Source organism: Kogia breviceps, chromosome 4, assembly GCF_026419965.1.
Source record: "Kogia breviceps isolate mKogBre1 chromosome 4, mKogBre1 haplotype 1, whole genome shotgun sequence".
Lineage (NCBI taxonomy): Eukaryota > Metazoa > Chordata > Mammalia > Artiodactyla > Physeteridae > Kogia > Kogia breviceps.
The window spans coordinates 171503570-171527708 of NC_081313.1; the positions used below are offsets into that span (position 1 = coordinate 171503570).

General features: G+C 49.3%; 2 protein-coding genes across 5 annotated transcripts in view; one reads left to right on the forward strand and one right to left on the reverse strand.

The window, feature by feature from the left end:
* The window catches only part of SUGP1 (SURP and G-patch domain containing 1), a 30322-nt gene extending 20941 nt beyond the window's left edge, over positions 1-9381 (reverse strand). For 2 of the 3 annotated variants that reach the window (XM_059061074.2, XM_059061073.2), the window contains exons 1-4: positions 8702-9381; positions 6810-6981; positions 2733-2833; positions 1528-1728 (exon numbers count right to left, since the gene is read on the reverse strand). In XM_059061074.2, the coding sequence (XP_058917057.1) occupies positions 1528-1728; positions 2733-2833; positions 6810-6981; positions 8702-8735 (508 nt within the window). In that variant the 5' untranslated portion in view covers positions 8736-9381. The remainder of the gene's footprint in view (positions 1-1527; positions 1729-2732; positions 2834-6809; positions 6982-8701) is intronic. The other variant, XM_067032559.1, reaches the window with a different exon arrangement.
* Positions 9067-24139, forward strand: part of MAU2 (MAU2 sister chromatid cohesion factor) — a 32558-nt gene continuing 17485 nt past the window's right edge. For both annotated transcript variants that reach the window (XM_059063396.2, XM_059063398.2), the window contains exons 1-4: positions 9067-9381; positions 21735-21752; positions 22122-22187; positions 22890-22985. In XM_059063396.2, the coding sequence (XP_058919379.1) occupies positions 9106-9381; positions 21735-21752; positions 22122-22187; positions 22890-22985 (456 nt within the window). In that variant the 5' untranslated portion in view covers positions 9067-9105. The remainder of the gene's footprint in view (positions 9382-21734; positions 21753-22121; positions 22188-22889; positions 22986-24139) is intronic.

Here is a 24139-nt window from a genome sequence, read left to right on the forward strand (position 1 = left end):
CATGACCCCAGTCTCTGACGGCCTCCTCGATATCTGCTGGGACAGGGCACTTCAGGATCATCTCAGACGCTTCCTGCCCAGACCTAGAGCCAGCCATTTCTCCAACAAGTTCTGGTTTCCGTGAGTGAGAACATGTTTCCAGACCAACATCTGGGAGCTAGGGACACTCACCGCGACGGGTTTAATTGCTACCTCAGAAGCACTTTCAGTGAACACCACTAAAAAATATATTTTTGTATTCGCCCCCACTTTGAGCCACATGGAACTTGCTTTTGTATTTACTGCTAGCCTGTTTCTGAGACTGTCAGCCACTATACAGCTCACATCCCTCATATGAAAACTCCCAGAAGAAATTTCTTGATGTCAGTCAGTGCTTAGGAATGTTTGCTCCTCCTGGCAATGGGGCCAGACACTGAGCCTGTGGCCACTCTTATTCCCCTTGTTGCTTGTACTGCCAGGAAGCTCGCGGGGGTGGGGAGGGTACAACATGTGGCCTAAGGAGGACCTATAAGAGGTCTCAGAGACATTCTGTGTCTACCTTTTCCCTAAGCCTCACCCTCCTCCCACATGCCTGGCAACAACCCTGACCTGGTCACTTTACAAGTACAGGTGCTTTTCTGAGGTTATATTAACAGCAGGCCATAAAAGCCTCAAGGGTCTTGAGACACCCACTGCCCCTCATAAAGTGGCAGTTCCCAGCAGGGTACCATTGAACTGCCAGGGCCCCTCTCTGAGGAAACACCACACTTACTGACTCCATTCTGACTAATGCTCCAAGGTTCGAGGTTGGCCACTGATCTGTTTAGATGCACGGTCTGAAGCCGGCACCCTCATCCAGAACAAGAGGCCTAGAAGCTGTCATGGCATGATTATATAGTCACTTCAGTCTGTCCTGTCAGGGAGACTTGACTGTGCTAGCCATCCTGGAGCAGAGGTGGCCCAGGGCCAGGACTTCACATAGCTCGTTTTCCACACAGCACCAAAGTCTCATTCTGAATATGGACACGGCTGGATGCACTAGGAGTGCCACCACCACCACCCTCCTCCGCCCTCCTCCGCCCTCCTCCACCATGGGGCTGGAACTGGCTCACCCAAGGCCAACGACTGTCCTTCCCTGGGCAGGAGAGCACACCCTCCAACCCGCACACTCATACCTCTGGCCCAAACTCGTGGAGACGAGTACCCGCACTGAGGAGCTCCTCTTCTAGTATCGGATGAGGAGGGCACAAGTGAACACTCCCCTGAGAACGCCCCTCCCCCCGGAGGCCAGCCCCCACACAAGTAGACAACGGGTCCCACAGCTCCCAGGATGAAGCCCACACTCTGCAGCCCCTCCATGCTCCCCATGCTCTGCTCACCACCCTTTCCTTCACCTCCCTCATCCTGAAGGCTCAGCCTGGAGGCACACCCTGACCACAGCCCCAAGCACCCCACAGCCCTGGCTCTGCTTTCCCCAGTGACCATGGGCGCTGCCTGTGGAGCAGGAGGAGCAGCTGTGGAAGGAGGGCAGCAGCCCCTGCACCTCACCTTTGATCTCCAGCCACTGCTCATAGTCCTCCTCCTCGTCCTCATCAGGAGACTGGAAGACACTCGGGCGGCTGGCCACAGGCAGCTGCTTGGCATGCACGTAGTTCTTCATCTGGCCCGGCGGACTACTGATGAGGGGGGGCCTCTTCCCGGTGCGAGGGAGCACACGAGGCGGGGCAGCAGGCGCACTCGGGGGGGCATCTTGGGATACAAGGAAGGATACCCACACTCAAGGTCTGTGGTGGGGGTTTCCTCATCTTCCTGCCTAACCTGCATGCCCTGAGCCCCAAGTGGCTGGGTTCTTAACTTCTAGCACAGCACTGGCAGGCAGTGCGTGATCAGAAGCACTCAGAGAGGACGCCAGCCCCATTTTACAGATGAGGACCCCTGAGGCTCAGAGAAGAACCTACTGTGGTCACCCAGCCCGGGACTCTGCAGGTGGCAACTCTGGCAGTAGGTGCCTCTGAGGCCTATATCCACAGACTAGGGATGCTGCAGCTCTTCCGGATAAGACCTGAATCCCCACGTCCAGCTTATACCCACTCCCTCTGGTTGTCAGCAGTGGGCTGGAGCCAGTCTATCTGGAACTTTTCAAACACAACTCATGGCATGAGACCCTGCAGTGAAGAGCTCATATAGCCCTTTCTCCCTCTCTGTGGGCAAACTTGGCCTTGGGTTAACTGTCTTTACTGTTACCTGGGAAACGTGACAAAAGCTGAAGGTCAGCTGTTTCACCAGTAATCTTCTTACAGTAAAAATGAGACTGGTAAACTGCACAACCACAGATACATGTGCGCTTCCCACAGGTGGTACTTCTCACACCTGGCATGTCCCATGGGGCTCCTGTGGGCCAAGCGCACCCGAAGAGGGTCCTGTTCCTTGCACCTGGGCTGCCACTCTAACTCAAGCCTCAGTCCCACAACCCTGGGGCATGCTTAGTCCTGGCCCCTACCGTCTGGATCGAAACCTGGCTTCTTTGCCTCCACTTCTTGGGGGTAAGCATCTAGAAGGCAAGGTCTGCACTCTCCCCTTGGGTGTTTAGTGTGAGGACTAGTAGAATGAGGGCACTCAATGAACGAGGGGTGAGAGGAACAAGTCTAAGGTGGGACCTGCCATTTCTGAGGTGCTGAGGGACCCTTGGGAGAGAAAGCCAGCAGGGGGAGCTCTAGGAGGAGGTGAGATGAGACAGGGGGAACTGCACTCACCTGTGCTGGTCTGTGCCTTCTGCAACTTCAGAAACTGCTGCAAGAAGCTGCCGTCGTTGGCAAACTTGTTGGAAACATTAGAGTTGTGTGCGTTTGCAATTCTAGACCCGAGACAGAGGACAGACAGGGTAAGCCTTGAGAAGACGGGAGGGAGCACGCCTTGCCAGCCTCAGTCCCACCCCCATCCCTGTGTTCTCACCTAAGGGGACCCAAAACAGGCCCCCAAAGATGCCAGGGAACAACTGAGTGCTCAGAGCAGTCTTCAGAGTGGTAAGATGGAACGATCTTGTTCTAGTCAAAGCAATCCTACCTGTGCTGGTGTTCTCTCTACCCACAGGTTGACCTTCCAGGTCCAAAGGGCCTCCCCAAGAAGATGGCTCAGAAGCACCCGCTGTACTTATTGCTAACAAATCATCTGGGCTATCACTGACTCTTACGTCTGTTTTCCCAGCTAGACTGAAGAGTTCTCAAAGGCAGGGCCTGTGTCTGTACCCGCGTGTGACCGCAGTTCAATGCCTGGGTCAGCCAGCGCTTCTGTGGGATTCACATGTGCAGAGGAAAATACGCAGAGCAATTTCTTGGTGGGAGAATTACAGGGGAATTTGATATTTTTATTACTTTCTCTTTTTGAAAAGAATATGTTTTATTTTGAAAAAAGAAAAATTTATTTTTAGTGAACACAAGAGCAAACCCAGGGGCCTAAATGTTTAATTCAAATTCATTTTTCCTTATTATCAAAAAACTGATAGAGGCTCATTATGGGCAAATGGGAATGTGGAAAAAAACAGAAATATAGAAAGCAAGGAGAAAACCCTAAAAAAGTCTCCTCACCTCACAAGAGCCACAATTAATACTTTGATATACTTCTTTGATTTGCCCCTTAGATTAGAAATAGAGGAAATAAGGCTGTGATCATAGCATATATTCTACTTCTTTCATCTTTTCCTACAGCATACTATCTTGCTCTAACCTCAGAAACTCCTCCTTTGTGCTGCTTTTAGGGGCACATCCATCATACAGACACACCCAATAACTGGAAAAGCTCAGGGAGCCCACAGGTCTGAACTTTTTCCTTTAAAGTAAAGTTTTATCCTCCTAGAAATCCGTTCTAATGAAGTAAAAGTGGAAAAAAACCTAAGTAGTCAACAAGGGGCACTGGTTAAATAAATTACGAGACACCCACAGGGCAGATGGAGTGGCCCCTGAAAAGTTAAAGTCGTATAAATAAAGCAACCAAGCACAACGTTAAATGAAAAACAAAAAGGCAGGATATAAAACAGTATCTACAGGGTGGTGCTACTTATGTAAAAATATATTTAACTGAAAAATTGTTACAAAAATCCATCAAAATGCAACCAGCACTTGCCTCTGGGTTGCAGGGTTACAACTGATTTAATTCTTCCTCATTTTCTTCTCCTCTACTTCCCAGGTTTTCTACCACATATATGAATTATCTTTAAAGTTAAAAAACAAAAGAGAGAGAAAAGGCAGTAAAAGTTATTTTATATGAAAGAGAAAGTTCTGCTGATAACCAGCCTTGGCATTAAACAAGCAGGGCCTTCTAGTGACCCTGGCCCTGTCCTCATGCTGTGTGCACCTCTCTCAGGAGGGACAGAAAGAAGGCAGGGACAGTGAAGGACAAGAAAATACTTCGGGGGAATTCTCTGGTGGTCCAGTGGTTAGGACTCCGCACTTTCACTGCCAAGGGCCCGGGTTCAGTCCCTGGTCAGGGAACTAAGACTCCACAAGCCACACGGTGCGGCCAAAAAAACCCCCCCAAAAAACACTTCGGGTCAGCAGCATGTCAGCACACGAATCCCACTTGAAAACCACCCATAACAAATGGCAGGGGCTTCCCTGGTGACCCAGTGGTCAAGAATCCACATGCCAATGCAGGGGACACGGGTTCGAGCCCTGGTCCGGGAAGATCCCACACGCCGCGGAGCAACTAAGCCCATGCGCCACAACTACTGAGCCTGAGCTCTGGAGCCCGCAAGCCACAACTACCGAAGCCTGCGCGCCTGGAGCCTATGCTCCGCAACAAGAGAAGCCACCACAATAAGAAGCCCACGCACAGCCACGGAAGACCCAACACAGCCAATAAATAAATAAATAAATAAAATCTATTTTAAAAAAGGCAGGGGTTATCACACAGCTGTTAAATGATGGCTTTTGATGAACAGATAAACAAAACATGGTCCATCCACACAATGGAATATTATTCAGCCACCAAAAAAAGGAATGAAGTACTGACACATGTTACAAACTGATGAACCTTGAAAAACATCATGTCCAGTGAAAACAGCCAGACACAAAAGGCCGCGTATTACATGAAATATCTAGAATAGGTAAATCCACACAGACAGAAAGTAGATTAGTTGTTGTCAGGGGCTGAGGGAAGAGGGGACGCGGAGTGATTGCTAATGGGCATGGGGTTTCTTTCTGGAGTGACAAAACGTTCTGGAATTAGTGATAATACTTGCACAATGCTGTGAATATACTGAAAATCACTAGATTGTATAGTTTAAAAAGTCAATTTTATGGCATGTAAGTCATATCTTAATATGAATAAATAAAACTTTAAAACTGTGACGGTTCTAAAGAGTTGTAACGCGGGGTTTGGGGGAAGCTTTTCCTTTATGAAATAGACCACAATTTAGTGAAACAAAGCAATGACATGGGAAGGGAATATATCAAAATGGTTCTCTTGAGGCAACCTGAATGTTTCTTATTTCTGCAGCACGAAATTCTAAGGTGTTCTAAGCTTTTACAATGGGGAAAACAACCTTATTTTCAAAGCTACCTGTACTCTGCACCCACCCACCTGATGTTCCTTTTTGGCTGCCTGATCCTGGCGCTGAGATCCAGCAGCCTCCAGGGGGCCCTCTTGGAAAGAGTCCTACAGGCCTTTCCCATCTTTGTGCAAGTCCTTCCATAAGCCCAGGGGTGACAGCCCACAAGCCCAACCACAGATCACTCAACATCCAGTCCCTGTGTTCCTGAACACCCTGGAGGTTCCAACAAGAATAAAGTCTAAGTCCTGCCCTCAAGGAGAAGCCACGGACTCTTAGAAAAGGTGGGAGCTGGAACAGAGCCTTAGTGGAGGGCTAACATGCTCCACACTTCAGACTGCAGAGGAAGGGGATTGCCTCTGTCAATCTCCAGCCTGAAATTCTTGGATCTTGTCACCTGGATCACACCACCCCTGCTCAAAACTCTTGGGTACCCTCATGATCACACCACCCCTGCTCAAAACTCTTGGGTGACCTCAGAGTTTCTCAGTACAGTCAGGAGGAAACTCTCTCTCCTGGCTCAGAAACAGCCCCTTTGGTGCAGCAGCTCGAGCTGCGTGACACACAGGGGCTCGCCTCCCTTCTGCCCTTTGCAGTCCTTTCCTGCTTCCTCAAAGGGCTGGCTCTGCCTGGGGCCTTCAGAATGCAGAGTCTCTTCTGCATCCCTACGGCAGCTGCTGCATCTGGGAGCACACTGCCTCATGTTACCTACTAAAGCTCTAGGGGTATAACTGGGACTCCCCTTCACAAGTAGACTGTAAGCCCCATAAAGGCAGAGATGGAATCTGGGTTTTTGCTCCATGCTGTATTCTTGCCCACTGGCCCACAACTGGTCAGCAGTAAATAACCACTGAGTAGCGGGCTTCCCTGGTGGCGCAGTGGTTGAGAGTCCACCTGCCGATGCAGGGGACATGGGTTCATGCCCTGGTCTGGGAAGATCCCAAATGCCGCGGAGCGGCTGGGCCCGTGAGCCATGGCCGCTGAGCCTGCACGTCCGGAGCCTGTGCTCCACAAAGGGAGAGGCCACAACAGTGAGAGGCCCGCATACCGCAAAAAAATAAAAAATAAAAAAATAACCACTGAATGAAAGAGTTGGCAGCCATCCTCGGGGCTCCCATACACCCCTTGTTTCTCTCCTGCCACACAGCCTCCTGAAAGTACACCTGCGTTCCTCCTTGCACCATCAGGCTGTGGCTAGATGCAGAAACACCTCGACTACTCTCGCAAGCAAAACCTTCTGTTGGTGAGCCTCGAAGACCCTAATCCAGCCTCAGGGTAGACTTACTCGCCAGGATGCCGGGGCTGAGGGCTGGCCACCTGATTCTGCTTGGCTTTCTGCTCCATTTTGGCTTCAATTTCCCGTTTCTTCTGAGCAATGAGCTCCTCCTGGTGAAGGATGTTCATGTTCATTTTTCCAGACTTGGGCGGAGCAACCCCAAACCACCGGTTAGCCTTTCCTGGGGACGGAAAAGAAGTACATCAGAAATCACCTTTGCTCCAAAAACATGCCCAGCGGCTGCTATGGGAGCAGCCCAGATGCTGCCGCCTGCAGCAACTGACATTCAGATTGACATTCACAGTCTGTTCCTTCATTTATTTAGCAAACATTTACTGAGTTATGCACCAGATGCTGTACTAGGTGCTAATCAAGACAGAAGGGGCCTCTGCCCATGTGGGACTCACCTCTGGCTGAGGAGACAAAAGACTTGTAACAACAACAACAAAAAAGACTTGTAACAAAAAAGTAGTTGCAAAATCATGATAAGAGCTCTCCGCTGGAAACAAAAAAAAAAAGATGAGAAAGCATAACAGAGGATCACCTATACAACTAGGGCAGCCAGAAAATAACCGTTAAAAAAGGGGACATTTAAGCTAAAACCAGAAAGATCAAGAGGTAGCTTCCTGAAAAGCCACATGGGGAGTGATCTGGGCAGAGTAAGAAGCAGGGGTCCAATGTGGTCAGAGAAGACGGTTCCAGGAATGGGGCTAGCGGGGGTAGGGCAGGATAGGGAGTCTGAGTTTTACTTAAAGGGTTTTAGGAAGTGACAGGGGAGTATTAAGCTGATAAGATCCAACTGGTATTTTCATTTTTAAGATCATTCTGTCTACTGATTGGACAGAGTGCATAGGCAGCAAGGAGACCAATGAGGAGGCTTACTGGCTCCAAGCAAAAGATGATGGTGTCTTCAGACAAGGGTGGTAGCTGTGGAGATGGAGAAGACACCTCGAGCGTTCCCCATGGGACTCAAAATAAAATCCAAATTCTGAAAGCCGATTTTCAAGACCCTGCCAGAGATGGCTCCCCTCCCCACTTCCACTTCATCCCTGGCATTCTTCAAAATGACAAGCTCTCAAGACCTTTGCACTTGCTGTCCCCCTCTGCATAGAAGGCTCTGCCTTCCAGGCCTTCCAATAGTTGGCATCTTCTCATCTCAAATATCTTCTCCTCAAGAAGGCTTTCCTTGACCACCCAATATCAGCAACCTGCACCTCCACTCTCTCATATCATTATAATTCACTCTCTGTAAATATGTCCTTTTTCGTGCATTGTGATGCCCCAGTAGAAAGTAGCCTTCAGTAAGGCATGGCCCCGTTTTGGTTACCACTACATCCTCAGCAACTAGCACAGTGCCTAGCACACAGTGAATATTTCCTCAATGTATCCCAGTCTGGGGGGGGCTAGGGCTGGGGGGGAAGAATAAAGCTTGTGGTAAAGTAGGGGCTCTAAAGACCCAGGAAAATGTGTAGAGGGAGGCCGAGTGCAGTTAGGAAAAACAAGCTTTTCCAGAAAGCGGGATACAGCCCAGTCAGGAGCTGCCACGAAGAGAGGCGCAGGACAGCCCAAGGTTGCCACTGGCTCAGGGAGCGGAGCTCAGAGCAGCCCTGAAGGCGGTTATTTCGGAAAGCAGGCGCAGGGCAGATCCCGGTGGCGGCCTTTAAGGAAAGCCTGGCGTCCTCAGCAAACCAGCGGGGTGGGGGTGGGGAGTGGGGAGCGGGGGCGGGGTAACTGGGTCTGGGGTCTCGGGAGACGGGGGTGGTGCAGAAGCCGCCTCTTCCAGCCTCCGGGAGGCTGAGGCTAAGGGCCGGCGGGTTGAGGTAGGTCCAACGGTAGGGCGAAGCAAAGACTCATAGCCCGAAGACCCAGGCAGACGCTTGCGGAGAGGCGGGGGCTGTTACCTGCAACATCCCGGTTGTCCATCTTGAGACTCATCCAATCCCACAATGCTCCGGCGCCACCGGGGGCGGAGGGGGCGGGGGGCGCTTGTTATAGTACGCATGGCCTGATGGGAAATGTAGTCCGCGTCGGCAAGCCACGCCCTGCCATTGCTTGGACACCTGGGGTCTTCACCCCAGGAATGCAAACCTCAGTCCATCGGAAATCTCTGGTCACAGTCCCGCGGACCAGAGGGTGTCGCCTTTTCTCAGACCTTCCCGGCGCCGCGGCCAATCCAAATATAAACTACATATTCCAGGATGCTTTGTACAGCAGCTCTCGCGAGAAACGTGAGGCTCTCCCGGCCCCGCCCCGCGCGCCTGCTTCCGCCTCCCTGTGGCGGCCGCTTGTTGTTGTGGAGGCCAAAATGGCGGCTCAGGCGGCGGCAGCGGCTCAGGCTGCGGCGGCCCAGGCAGCGCAGGCCGAGGCGGCTGAGTCGTGGTACCTGGCGCTCCTGGGCTTTGCCGAACACTTCCGCACTTCCAGCCCGCCCAAGATCCGCCTGTGTGTGCACTGCTTGCAGGCCGTGTTCCCCTTCAAGCCGCCGCAGCGCATTGAGGCCCGAACACACCTGCAGCTCGGCTCCGTGCTCTACCACCACACCAAGAACAGCGAGCAGGCGCGCAGCCACCTGGAGAAGGCGGTGAGCGCGGACCGGGCCGCGAGGGTGGAGGCGCAGGCTCTTTTCCGAGCTTGGGCTGACGGGTCGCGACGCTGGCGGGCGGGGGCCGCCGGCGCCGCTCCTCCGGGACCTGGGGCGTGACTTCCGCAACAGTAGCAAGACCCCGAAGACGTGAGCCTCTCAGGGAACCCGAGGGAACTCGCCCCGTACCGTACTTAATGTTTCTGGTGTCAGGCAGAGGCCTAGGACTCCACTCTGGGTACTCCGAGAGTTGCCTCTTTCAGGAGCAACAGGGCCTCCAAATTTTTCAGGTTTGCAGCAGGATGTCACCTTTTGGCATCTCTGGGGACGCCCCCAGGTCGGCCAGTGAGTCCTGCAGCTTTTAGCTCCTCAGGGCTCAGCCCCGGGAGCATCAGCCTGAACGCTCCCTTCTTAACTGACTCGGGCATAGGGGAGGGTCCAGGTAACAGTCGAAGCATTCCTTAAGAATCGGAAGTTTGGTCTCTGAGGAAATCTTGGAAGGCATCCTCTCCCAGAACACGGAAGTCTGAGAAGGGTCTGGAGGGTATTGTGCCCCCATCAGTGATGAGGGGAGTCATAGGTGAGAGGCGGAGAGGCCCAGAGCCTAGAAGCAGTCGTTTGAGGTCCTGTAAAAGGCATAACTGGGAGAGGGGGGGGTGTCTGGATTCCAGGGCTGAGGGCTCCTGCTTTCTCCGTAACTACCTGTGACTTCTCTTCCTCCCACCATCCACTCATCCATCCCCTTCAGAGGGTAGGCCGTATCTTCCCATGTTGACCTGTGGGATCTTGGTGCCTCAAAAGAATGTGGGAAAGTGGCCTTCATTCTGTCCTTTCTGGCTGTGCAGTTGTTTCTACTCACAGCAACACTGCGCTCCTGTCATACGGTGTCTCCATTTGCCGTTTACCCAGCTTTATTCAGCTTAGAGGAGAGATTTCTTGAATACAGTCAACTTCGATTTTAAAAATGTGTTGATCTGGGGCTTCCCTGGTGGCGCAGTGGTTGAGAATCTGCCTTCTCTCGTTGTGGAGCACGGGCTTTAGAGCACAGGCTCAGTAGTTGTGGCACACAGACTTAGTTACTCCGCGATGTGGGATCTTCTGGACCAGGGCTCGAACCTGTGTCCCCTGCATTAGCAGGTGGATTCTTAACCACTGCACCACCAGGGAAGCCTTATGGTAGTTCTATTTTTAATTTTTTGAGGAACCTCCATACTGTTTTCCATAGTGGCTGCACCAGTTTACAGTCCAGCAGTACACAAGGGCCCCCTTTTCGGGGCTTCCATGGTGGCACCGTGGTTAAGAATCCGCCTGCCAATGCAGAGGACATGCGTTCGAGCCCTGGTCCGGGAAGATACCACATGCCACGGAGCAACTAAGCCCGTGCACCACAGCTTCCGAGCCCGCAAGCCACAACTAGTGAAGCCCACATGCCTAGAGCCCATGCTTCACAACAAGAGAAGCCACTGCAATGAGAAGTCCATGCACCACAATGAAGAGTAGCCCCCTCTCGCCATGACTAGAGAAAGCCCATGAGCAGCAACGAAGACCCAACACAGCCAAAAATAAAATAAATGAAATAAATAAAAGTATTTTTTTTAAAAAGGGACTTGAACTTAAATAGACATTTCTCCAAAGAAGATAGCAAATAGGCGCATGAAAAGATGCTCAGCATTGCTAGTTATTAGAGAAATGCAAATCAAAACTACATTGAGGTATCACGTCACACCGGTCAGAATGGCCATCATCCAAAAAGTCTACAAATAGTAAATGCTAGGGAGTGTGTAAAGGAAAGGAAACCCTCCTGCACTGTTGGTGGGAATGTAAATTGGTACAGCCACCATGGAGAACAGTATGGAGGTTCCTTAAAATAGAGTTGTTGGGGGCTTCTCTGGTGGCGCAGTGGTTGAGAATCCACCTGCCGATGCAGGGGACACGGGTTCGTGCCCCGGTCCGGGAAGATCCCACATGCCGCGGAGCAGCTGGGCCCGTGAGCCATGGCCGCTGAGCCTGTGCGTCTGCAGCGTATGCTCCGCAATGGGAGAGGCCACAACAGTGAGAGGCCCGCGTACCGCAAAACAAAACAAAACAAAAAATAGAGTTGTTGGGCTTCCCTGGTGATGCAGTGGTTACGAATTCACCCACCAATGCAGGGGACACAGGTTGGAACCCTGGTCCGGGAGGATCCCACATGCCTCGGAGCAACTAAGCCTGTGCGCCACAACTGCTGAGCCTGTGCTCTAGAGCCTGCGAGCCACAACTGTTGAGCCCACGTGCCACAACTACTGAAGCCTGTGCGCCTAGACCCCATGCTCTGCAACAAGAGAAGACACCGCAGTGAGAAGCCCGCACACTGCAACAAAGAGTAGCCCCCACGTGCTGCAACTAGAGAAAGCCTGTGGGCAGCAACGGAGACCCAGTGCAGCCAAAAATAAAATAAATAAAAACTTAAAAAAAATTTTTTAATCTAAAAAAAAAAAAAGATGCAGGCAGCAATGTATATGTTAAAAAAAAAAAAAAAGGTAGAGTTCTTACATGATCCAGCAATCCCACTCCTGGACATATATCGGGAAAAGATGAAATTCATTCAAAAAGCTACATGCAGGGGCTTCCCTGGTGGCGTGGTGGTTGAGAGTCCGCCTGCCAATGCAGGGGACACGGGTTCGTGCCCTGGTCTGGGAGGATCCTGCATGCCGCGGAGCGGCTGGGCCCGTGGGCCATGCCCGCTGGGCCTGCGCGTCCGGAGCTTATGCTCCGCAACAGGAGAGGCAGCAGCAGTGAGAGGCCTGCGTACCGCAAAAAAAAAAAAGCTACATGCGCTGAAATGTTCGTAGCAGCACTGTTTATAATAGCCACAACATGGAAGCAACTTAAATGTCCATCAGTGGATGAATGGATAAAGAAGATGTGTGGTATATGTATACATAACGGACTACCACTTATCCATAAAAAAGAATGAAATAATGCCATTTGCAGCAACATGGATGGACCTAGAGATTATCATACGAAGTGAAGTAAGTCAGACAGAAAGACAAATAACATGTGAGATCACGTATATGTGGAATATAAAATTTGATACAAATGAACTTATTTCAAACAGAAAAACAGACTTACAGACATAGAAGACAATCTTATAGTTACCAAGGGGAAAAGCAGTAGAGGAAGGATAAATTAGGAGTTTGGGATTATCAGATACAAAGTACTATATATGAAACAGATAAACTACAAGGTATAGCATAAGGACTATATATAGAATAGATTACAATGTATAGCACGGAATTATATTCAATATCTTATAATAAGTCATCATGAAAAGAATATGAAAAAGTATATGTGTGAATATATATAAGTTAATCATTTTGATGTACACCAGAAACTAACACAACAGTGTAAGTGAACTGTACAGTTCACTTGAGAGTCCGCCTGCCGATGCAGGAGACACGGGTTCATGCCCCATTCCGGGAAGATCCCACATGCTGCGAAGTGGCTAGGCCCATGAGCCATGGCTGCGGCGCCTTCGCATCTGGAGCCTGTGCTCCACAACGGGAGAGTCCACAACAGTGAGAGGCCTGCGTATCTCAAAAATTTTTTAAATATATATATATATTTATATATATAAGGGCTTGCGCATCTGTGGATTTTGGCATCCTCAAGGGATCCTGGAACCAATCCCCTGAGGATACTGAGGGACAATTGTATCTTCTGCCATTCTCTCCATTCTGCCTTTTTGTTTTGTTAATAGTTTCCTTCCTGTGCAAAAGCTTTTTAGTTGGGTGTAGTCCCATTTGTTTATTTTTGCTTTTGTTTCCCTTGCCTGAGGAAACAGATCCAGAAAAATATTGCTAAGATTGATATCAAAGAGTATACCACTCATGTTTTCTTCTAGGAGCTTTATGGTTTCAGGTCTTAAATTTAAGTCTTTCATCCATTTTAAGCTTATTTTTTTATATAGAATGAGAAAGTAATGCAGTTTGATTCTTTTGCATGTGGCTGTCCAGTTTTCCTGGCACCATTTTTAAAATATATTTATTTATTTATTTATTTTTGGCTTAGTTGGGTCTTCATTGCAGCATGCGGGATCTTTCATTGCAGTGCTTGGGCTTCTCTCTAGTTGTGGTGCGTGGGCTCAGTAGTTGTGGTGTGCAGGCTCTGTAGTTGTAGCGCACAGGCTCCAGAGTGCATGGGCTCTCTAGCTGTGTTGCATGGGCTCAGTTGCCCCACAACATGTGGGATCTTAGTTCCCTGGCCAGGGATCGCACCCACGTACCCTGCATTGGAAGGCTGATTCTTAACCACTGGACCACCAGGGAAGTCCCCCAACACCATTTATTGAAGAAGCTATCTTTTCCCCATTATATATTCTTACCTCTTTTGTCATAGATTAATTGGCTGTATAAATATGGGTTTATTTCTGGGCTGTCTGTTCTCTTCCATTGATCTATGTGTCTGTTTTTGTGCCATTACCATACTGTTCTTATTGCTGTAGGTTTGTAGCATAGTTTGAAATCAGGGAGCATGATACCTCCAGCTTTGTTCTTTTTTCTCAAGATTGCTTTGGCTACTCAGGGTCCTTTGTGTTTTCATAAAATTTTTAGAATTATTTGTTCTAGTTCTGTGAAAAAAATCCACTGGTATTTTGAGAGGGATTGCATTGGGTCTGCAGATTGCCTTGTGTACTATGGTCATTTTAACAATATTAATTCTCCCAGTCCATGAGCACAGTATAGCTTCCATTCATTTCTGTAGTCTTCATTTTCTTTCATTGATGTCTTAGAGTTTTCAGAGTATAAGACTTTTACTTTCTTGGTTAGATTTATTCTTAGCTACTTTATTCTTTTTGATACAGTTGTAAATGGGATTGTTTTCTTAATTTCTTTTTCTGATAGTTCATTATTAGTGTATGGAAACACAACAGATTTCTGTATATTAATTTTCTGTCCTGCAACTTTACTGAATTCATTTATAAGTTATATTTTTTGGTGACATCTCTAGATTTTCTGTATATGGTGTCATGTCACGTGCAAACACTGACAGTTTTACTTTTTCCTTTCCATTCAGCCTGTTTCTAGCAGTGGTTCAAAGTCACTGTGTGTGTATATATATATATATACATATATATATATATATACATATATATATACATATATATACATATGTGTGTATATATATGTATATATATGTATATATATACATATACATATATATACATATATATGTATATGTATATACATATATATATATGTTTACTTATTTATAAACTTATTTAATTATCTTTGGCTGAGTTGGGTCTTCATTGCTGTACGCAGGCTTTCTCTAGTTGTGGTGAGCGAGGGCTCCTCTTTGTTGCAGTGCACGGGCTTCTAATCACAGTGGCTTCTCTTGTTGTGGAGCACGGGCTCTCGGTACGCAGGCTTCAATAGTTGTGGCCCACGGGCTCAGTAGTTGTGGCCCATGGGCTTAGTTGCTCTGTGACATGTGGGATCTTCCCGGACCAGGGCTCAAACCTGTGTCCCCTGCATTGTCAGGTGGATTCTTATTAACCACTATGCCACCAGGGAAGTCCAGTCACTGTGTATATTGTCCTTATCATATTTTGCCCACTCAGTTCTGTCAAGGAGAAGCAGCCATGCCTCAGATTGCTTCCTTGTAGCTGCTTGGCTTTTGGACCCATAATTTAAATCCTTATCATCGTGAAGAGTTTTCCCTCGATTTTACAGAACCCTAAATCTTGTGGGGTCTTCCATAGAACCACAGGGTACCCTCCGTAGGTCGCACTGTCGTTACACCTGGAAATACCTTTCTTTCTGTCAGGTGCATCCCCACATGAAAGTTTGTCCAGATTTCAGTTAAAGTGCCATTCTCTGTAATGTTTTCCTTCTTTGGTTGTTTCTGATCTCCTTTTGTGTTGCAATGTAAGCATGCTTTTTTAAAACTTCATTCTTTATTAGTTGTGCATTTTTTCCAACTCACGGAGCTGTCAGGTTTTATTCTTTCTTTTCCTTTCCTTTCATTCTTTCCTAGGTAAAGAATCATATAAGTGCTATAGGTAAAACTTTTAATTGATCTCTGAACTTAGTATTACATTCATCTTCCTTAACTATTATTTTCATCATCTTTTGCTTTCCCTATGAGAGACCCTAACCTCGTTTGTAATTACTTTTTAATATATATAAGGGTAGATTATTATTCTGTTTCCTCAGCTGTATTTGTAAGCTTTCCAGAAGGAATGTGTAATATACTCACCCATCTGCTTCATCAGTTCATTTGTTAAGGGTTCCCATCAGAGGGATGGAGGGTATTTCTCCCTTTCCTCAGCAGCTTTATCCAAGTTGCAGCCATTGGTCTCTCAGTCGTACCTGCCTCTGCAGGCCTTCAGCGTACCTGCTGGCTGCCTCATTCCCTGGATCTATTCAGCAGGTCCTGTAACTATTACAGTGCATGACAAGACACTTCACCAGAGAACCTTCTCTTTTTGCTTATGGTTTTGGCAGGGATGTGGATGTATCTACAGAATTCTTTTTTTAAAAAATTTATTTATTTTTGATTGTGTCAGGTCTTCGTTGGTACACATGGGCTTTCTCTGGTTGCAGTGTGAGGGCTTCTCACTGCAGTGACTTGTCTTGTGGAGCACAGGCTCTAGGCACGTGGGCTTCAGTAGTTGTGGCTCGCAGGCTCAGTAGTTGTGGCGTACAGGCTTAGTTGCTCCACGGCATGTGGGATCTTCCCGGACCAGGACTTGAACCCGTGTCCCCTGCATTGGTAGGCAGATTCTTAATCACTGCACCACCAGGGAAGTCCCCTCAACAGAATTCTTGACTCCTTTGGGACTCTGACTAAATCATTCATGATTATAATTATAAGGAATGTCGCTTTACATCAAAATCTCTTGGCTAGATACTTTGTGAAGCTATTTCTACAGGTTTTGTCAGATTGTGTTGTTTTTCATTTCATTTTTGCCTTGTCTTTCTTCTTGCTACATACTATTGCTGTGTAAATTTTCAGTCTTCTCTTTTTTTTTTTTTTTTGTGGTACACGGGCCTCTCACTCTTGTGGCCTCTCCCGTTGCAGAGCACAGGCTCCGGACGCACAGGCTCCGGACGCACAGGCTCAGTGGCCAAGGCTCATGGGCCCAGCCGCTCCGCGGCATGTGGGATCTTCCCGGACCGGGGCACGAACCCGTGTCCCGTGCATCGGCAGGCGGATTCTCAACCACTGCGCCACTAGGGAAGCCCTCAGTCTTCTCTTATATTTTACTGTTTTTCAAACAGTTCCATTTCAGTCATTTGTGCTTCCACTGTGGAACTGAGAATCTTTATATCTATACTTAGATGTGTATTTATTTCCCCCTTAACTTTCTTAATTTATCTGGAAAGTGCATCATCATCCTTAGATGTTGCTGATTTGAAAGCCACAGAGGAATAAATGCTACTTCTCTGGAATGGATTGTTGGTTATTTGCTATAATCCAGGCAGTCATTCTTTGGACAGTGGTCTTTAGTGACTGCAGCATCTGTGTTGGTGCCATGTTTGCTTTCTCTGTGTGTTTGCAATGGGGCTACTTTTTAGTGGTTGTTCGTCTGACTTAGAAAGCAGCTCCAAACTGCCAGTCAGACACTCCTTAATTGTGCTTCCAGGTTTAGCCCAAGAGTCTATGGCTACCTTCCCAGCAAGTGATTAAAAGCTTCCCTTTCTTATTTTAACGCCTAAAAGGGCTCAATTCTGGGCCTTTCATCATCAGGCACAGATGGAGCATATCTTTCATCCTTTAGGATCACGGCTGTGTCCTGGTAAATTCCATGCCACATCAGCTGGGAGCAGAACCTGGTACAGAAGCTGCATTTGCAGAACTTGATGTTAAGCATTTTCATGGAAGAGTATCTGTGCTTCCTCCTGTTTGCATTTCCATTTTCTTCACTCATTCTCTGAGTCTCCTCTGACTTCAGGAAGTGAAATGTGTTTAGGAACCTTTACTTCATGATTCTACCAACTTGCCCTCTGTCTCCCCTGCAACCCCTACTTCTTCCGGTTCCTGCCTGGGAATTATTATAGTATTCTTGGTGCCTTCCACATGCCAGGCCCTGCGTTCATGGTTCTTGGAGCACTGTCTCTTTGGATCCTCACCAAACCCACAAGGTAGAGACCACTTCTGACTTGCCGATGACAGTACTGACCGGGCTGCTTGTAGCCATGGTCACATGGCAGAGAGAGGCAAGGCTGCCTCCTAAATGTTGTGCTTCCATCCCAGAGGAGTTGCAGTTGATAACTATTTCTACACATTTTGGTGACTTAAAAAAAACCTGATTTTTAAGAAAAACTTAGCTTGGTTATGAGGTACAAGAAGCCTTGAAACACTCAGCCCTTAACTGAATGCCCTAGGAATGAGAAGTTTGCTGATCCCAGGCCTTCCACCCCTCAGGGTGCGTGCTAGCCCTGTGGTGACCCTTGCTTTTCCTGAGAACCCCAAGGTGACCCCAGAGGCTTCTGGTAGGGTCATTCACATCTCTGCCTCACACCTGCAGGCTTCCTGGCAGTGACGGGACTCTCACTTTGGCTGCTTTCACATGACAGGAAGAAGACATAAAAGCTATATTTTAACGTTACAAAGTAAAACATAGGTTGAGGTAGCAACCTTGGGTAATTTGTGAGATGGATGTATTTTCTAATATTTAGATTTCTGATTATGAATTTATGTTGCAAGTGTTAGAAAAGTTACAAAAGCAAAGTGATTTGATTGGCTTCTGACTGACAATCCTGGGGAAGTGATTGGCTCACCTTGACATGGAGCTAGTCCTACAGCTTCAGAAATGGGTCATCTCGGGGACGGCTCAGGTGTCACTGACACTGATGCCTGAACAAGAAACAGTGACGTTTAAAGACAAGGAGATGTCTGATGCCACTTAGGAATTAGAATTTTGTGTTGAAAAGGCTGGGCTTCCCTGGTGGCGCAGTGGTTGAGAATCTGCCTGCCAATGCAGGGGACACGGGTTCTATCCCTGGTCCGGGAAGATCGCACATGCCACAGAGCATCTAAATCCCTGCACCACAACCACTGAGCCTGCGCTGTAGAGCCCGTGAGCCACAACTACTGAGCCCACATGCTGCAACCGCTGAAGCCCGAGCGCCTAGAGTCCATGCTCTGCAACAAGAGAAACCACCACACTGAGAAGCCCACACACCACAACAAAGAGTAGCCCCCACGTGCTGCAACTAGAGAAAGCCTGTGCACAGCAACCAAGACGCAATGCAGCCAAAAAAGCATAAGCCTCAGTTCTGTGGCCATTTGTGCATGAGGAAGCCCTCATTTCCTTGTGATGATAGGTAAAGTCATCATTCGCGCAACAAATGTTTCCTGAGAGCCTCCCGTGTGTCAGCCCATTCTAGGCACTGGGGACACAGAATCATGATGAGGCACATTATGGGGCTTTATCGAACATCCCCAATTTGTGTGTGTGTTGTGGGGGGTGGCCCACAGTGCATGCATGGAGAATGGTGGCAGATCATGGCTCTGGGAAATGGATGCTCAGGACCACTAGGATCCAGCTCCTCCAGGAGTTGGAGTGTTGCTAACTCCCATGTGGGTCCACACCTCAAACTTTGTCCTCTGGCCCCTAGAGCAGCGCTCCTGACAGCCTCTCACACTGACAGACAAGGCCTTCCAGAAGGTTTGAGTCTTCAAACTTTGGACACGTTACTTTCAAGCTCTCCCCGTGGTCGCTAAAGGCCCCAGGGGGATGTGATGCTCTTTCTCCAGCTCTCAGGTCAGAAAATAGAACTGTCAGAGACAGAAACTGATCATTAACAGACACATCTAACTTACAGAAAAGAGATGTCAGTGGGGTCCAGCCCAAATGTCTACTGAATAGATGTTAACCACACAAAAGCCCCAAATGAAGAGACATTTGATGGGCCCATGTGGGCCTGGGCCCAGCAGCACAGGCCAAGGCGCTGGAGAAGTCGGCATAGTGGGGCCCTCCCCAGGCAGTAGGCAACTGGCTGTGTCCCCTCACAGTCTGCCCACCATGGACATACTTCTGTGGACTGTCCTCACGTGAGTTTGGAGTATGCCTTGTGCAGTGGGGAGAGCATCCCTGGGCCACAGACTCATAAGGAAGGCTTCTTTGCCCCACTGGAGGAGTTTCACCTCTTGTTGCCCTCTTCACCTCTGTTGGGGGGCAGTGACACACAGATGTAGTCAGCTTTACGCCAGGTCCTGAGGCATGACCAAGCTTGACTTGGAAACTCAGCTGTAGGTGGTGGGTTTACTGAGCCCAGTCCTCCTCGGCTACCAGGCTGGGTTGTTGAGAGCAAGCCACACAGCACTCCGAGTGGAAGACAAATGCTTCTCATGTGTGTCTTTATCCACCCCGTACTCTCTTTAAAGGGCTCCCCTTGAGTATGGAGGCCTTGCCTGAGATATGTCTTGCATGTGGAGATTAAGTCATGGAACTACAGAATCTTGAGGTTGGACCAGGTCTTAGCATGTCCCTAAGCCAGCTTTTTAGTCACAGAGTTTCCTACACGGTGTCTTGTCCCTCCTCCCAGTTGGTAGCCTTCAGGAATGTCTCTTGCTCAACTGCCCTTCCCAGTGAGGAGGAGTGGTTTCTGTAGAAAGCATGCCACCACTTCTGTGTTTACGAGCTTCGTGACATCACACGAGGCTGGAGCTAGGCCTGTCCCCACTGTCCATGTAGATGGTCTTCAGCCAAGGAGCCTCACTTGGGGCCACACTCCTGGCAGCAGGCACTGGCCCTGTCCCTCTTGGGACCCTGAACTCCTCCTGACCCTGTTGCAGTGGGGCCTTGGGAGGGGACACCCGGACTGGCTGTGGAGTGCCTTTTGCCTGGGCTCTGTGTGCACGTGCACTTGTATGTATGTGTGACAGACACAGCCTGGTGGCTCTCCATGTTCCCTTTCTCTTTGTTTTGTCCCTCTCCTCTACTCCCATAGCTCCCCCTCCTGGCCCACCTGTGTCTCTCAGGCAGCTGGTCTCCAGACCAGCTCCAAGTCTTCCCCAGCCTCTTTGGTGACTTCCCTGGCCACCACTCAGCCCCAGAGACATCTCGAGCTCCAAGGCTGTCCTGCTGGCGTCACTTGCCTTTCTCCCTGGCGGCCAACAGACCCATGGGCCTTCAGCCTCTGGCTCCTCTTTCTCCTCCTGCTCCTCTCTCTTCATCCTTTGCTGCATCTAAGATGCTCTTAAAACTTGGATCTGATTGGGTGCTTTTGTTTTATGCCTCTGACTGAGTCAGGCTCCAGGGGTGACATCAGGGCATTCTTAACGCACAGTCACATGAGTGGCATAGAGACCAAATGGGCCTTCCAGCCTCACCTCCCTGGCCCTCTACTCTTCTTTGCCTAGAGCACCTCCTCTTCCTTCTTTGCCTGATAACACCCATACTTACATCCTCATCCTTCAAGGCCCAGCCCCAGACACCCCAACCCCCACCACCTCCCTCCACATGCGTGCACGTACACGTGCACAGACACACACACACACACCACACACGCTGTTCTCCCACAGCATGGCAAGAGTCTTCTGTTGGGCTCTGGATCTGCCTTCCAGCAACCGCTGAGGCTCTGAGAATGTTTGCAGGACGAGTGGGTCAGCAGGAACAGCATCAGGTATATGCTTGAGTCCTTGATAGTCTGACAGACTGTGGTCAGTGTGGTGGTGTGGTGGACTGTCCTGGGACCTCACCGCCTCCTGTTGGAATGTGAAACTCCAGGGCACAGTTATGGCCAAGTGGGAGCATGTCGTTATCTGAACCACGTCCCAGCCTGTGTACTAACAGAGAGGGATGGTGAGCTCAGAACTCAGAATCATCCCTGCTACCACTGGCCAGGTGCTGCCCACACCAGTCCTTCCTGGAGTACTCTTCCCTCCCTTCAGAGGCTAACTTTGCTCATTTCCAAACATCTTTTAAATGTCACTTCTCCAGGAAGGACTGATACCCACAGACCTACTCTCTAATTCTAATTAACTCCTCATGTCATGATTTGCTATTGGTGTACTACAGTGAGTGGCATGTGGTGGCCCCTCTGTGCTCCTTCCCCTTGTGAAGCATTGCTGCTGTAGTGGGAGAGTGCTCCAATTCTGACTCCGGAGCCTGGCAGGATGGGAAGCCCATGAGTGGGGGAGCAAGTCATGTTCCCTTTCCCCCAGACACGCCCTGGTTGCTGGATTAGAGGAAAAGCAAGCTCACCTCACCCTCTTAGGCTGAGCAGGCCATCTTCCCACTTGACTGAACACCTGCAGCCTTTGGTGACAAGACAACCCATGTAAACCCCAAAGTGGAGCCAGTTAAGCAGGTGCAAAGCGTATGGTTGAAAATTAATGCTTTTTTCTTTCTCTTTCAGTGGTTGATATCACAGCAAGTATCCTTTTCTTGGTACTGTTCCCTTTAAGGAAAACTCTTTCTAAATTAAAAAAAATGTGTTATAGACTTGAATCCTGCCTATAATGCACACCTTGGGTTTGGGCTTTGCCCCACAGATTACCTGGAGCATCCCTTCAGACCAATAGCTTCTCCCTGAGTGCTGTGCTCTTCTTCATGCCCCAGCCTCTAGCTCCACACCCAGCCAGCAGCAAGCTCGGATTACTGGCGGAATATGTGAACTAGGGGTTTTAGAGCGGGTGGGGATACGCCCGTCCGGCCAGCCTCTGCGGTGTAAGAACGCTGAGCTGTGGCCCTTTTAAACTGACCATTTTGCAGTGTCTCTACTTCCTTAACTGGATGTCATTAGATCCCGCAGTTTGAAGATGTTAAATTTGAAGCAGCAAGTCTTTTGTCTGAATTATACTGTCAAGAGGTAAGAACACATGAAGGTTTCTGAAAGCAAACTCCCTCTCCCTGTAGCAAAGCACAGTGGCAAACTGGGACTCAGGAGTGGATTCCCTTCCGGCTTTTAAGATTTCTCATAATTTTCTTATCTCCCACGCCTGGCATGGGGCAGCCATGGGTGGTCACTTGCTAACAAAGGCTAGCAGAATCTTTTTCTACCGAGGACTATTGGAAAACAGCCTTGTTCCTAGGCTAAAGGTGGTTAGTTCCTGAACAATTTTATATAGTTTAAACTTAGGCTAAAGATGATTCTTAGGCTAAAGATGATTAGTTCCTGAACAAGTTTATATATAGTTTACCTTAAGCTGGTTCCTGATGTCAGGTGTAGCTGAAAATTGCCCTTCTAGCTTTGAACAGTGACCCCTTTTCACGCCCCTGGCCCCTCTCTGGTTGCAGAACGGGAAAGACAGCAATTGTTATCAATTTGACTGTTCAGGATTTTGAACTAAAGCTAGTTTCCATTTAGTTGAGTGGGGAGTTATTTTAAGGTCGATGCAAAAACTTCCCAGCCAGTGAGTCTAATAAAATATCTTTTCTTCTTTAATCAAGTACATTGACAACCCACAAATCCTTTGGTAAGTGTGAACAGGAATGGCCTTCTGGCTCTGCAGCTGCTGCATAAGGAATCCAGCTTGTTTTTTCCTCCCCAAACTTCACTGTTTCCTTTCAGAATTCTGTTGATGCAGCAAAGCCACTGCTGCGGAAAGCGATCCAGATCTCACAGCAGACCCCATACTGGCACTGCCGCCTGCTCTTCCAGCTTGCTGTGAGTACTGCGGGCCTGGCCGAGATGCGTGGGTGCCTGTTGGGGGCTGTGACCTTGGGGCGCAGCTGCCCCAAGTACAAATAAGCAGACTCTGGGACACACAGGTCTTCCTCAGGCTGCTGTACTGAGCGGATGGGGACACAGGAACGTTTCTTGGACCTACTCACAAGTCCCCTCCAGACTGTTGCCAGGAAGCAGTACTCCAAGGGTGGGCCTCTCACTCAGCAGCACCTGGGGTGATTGGTGGGAGTGTTCTTCCCCTGGAGCTGACTTGGGGCCTAGTCTTCATGTTTCCCTCCCTCCTGTTGCTCCCTTTGGCCTGCATTCATCAATATTTAGGGAGCATTTCTTGCCAGAGGTCCACTCTTTTCTGAGAGCCGTGCAGAGATTCCAGGGGACTGCCTATTGGGCAACAAATGCTGGAGTCATCCCTTTTCTCCTAGAGCCCACTTTTGGGGCCTGCTGGGGTATAGCCTCACCCTGGGCTCCACACAGCCCCTCTGCCCTCAGCCTCCCTTAAGCACTACCTGTAGGTGGTGCCCGATTCCTGCACTCTGAGATGCTCAGGTGATGAGGGGCTCTCTAGGCTGGGCTTTCCTGGCTACAGTGGAGGAGTCTGCAGGCCGGGAGCTGGGTAGACTCCTTCATGAGGAGTGCCTCTTCATCCTGGGCTCTGCCCACACCTCCCCAGCACTGGCCATCCTCTATCCTCTCCTGATTCTGACACAGCCTACCCACCAGGCCACCTCTCGCCCACCCTCCATGATAAAGCCCCATCACCTGCCTGAACACATAGTGGGTGCTGGGCTGCAAGTGTCCCCTGCTCCCTGGGGGAGCCTTAATGCCAGGAGGATTTGGCTCAGAGGGTCCCCTGCTGAGAAGAGCTCACCTAGCCTGGGCTCCTGCCTTCCCTCCAGGCTTTTTCCTGCCCTGCACGTGCACTGTTCTCCTTTTATCCTCTATGTGCTTTTGTGCCTGCTGGCAGAGGAGGAAGCAGGCCAGGCGGTGATTCACCTGCCTCAGGTCACAGAGTTGGTTTGTGCTGTGAGCACGGAGCCCAAGATCTCAACCAAGGCCCCACAGGTGTCCCTGCCTTTCAGCCTGTCAAGGCTTCTGGGTTTGAAACTCCCATAGGTACTTAACCCTGAAAGAGT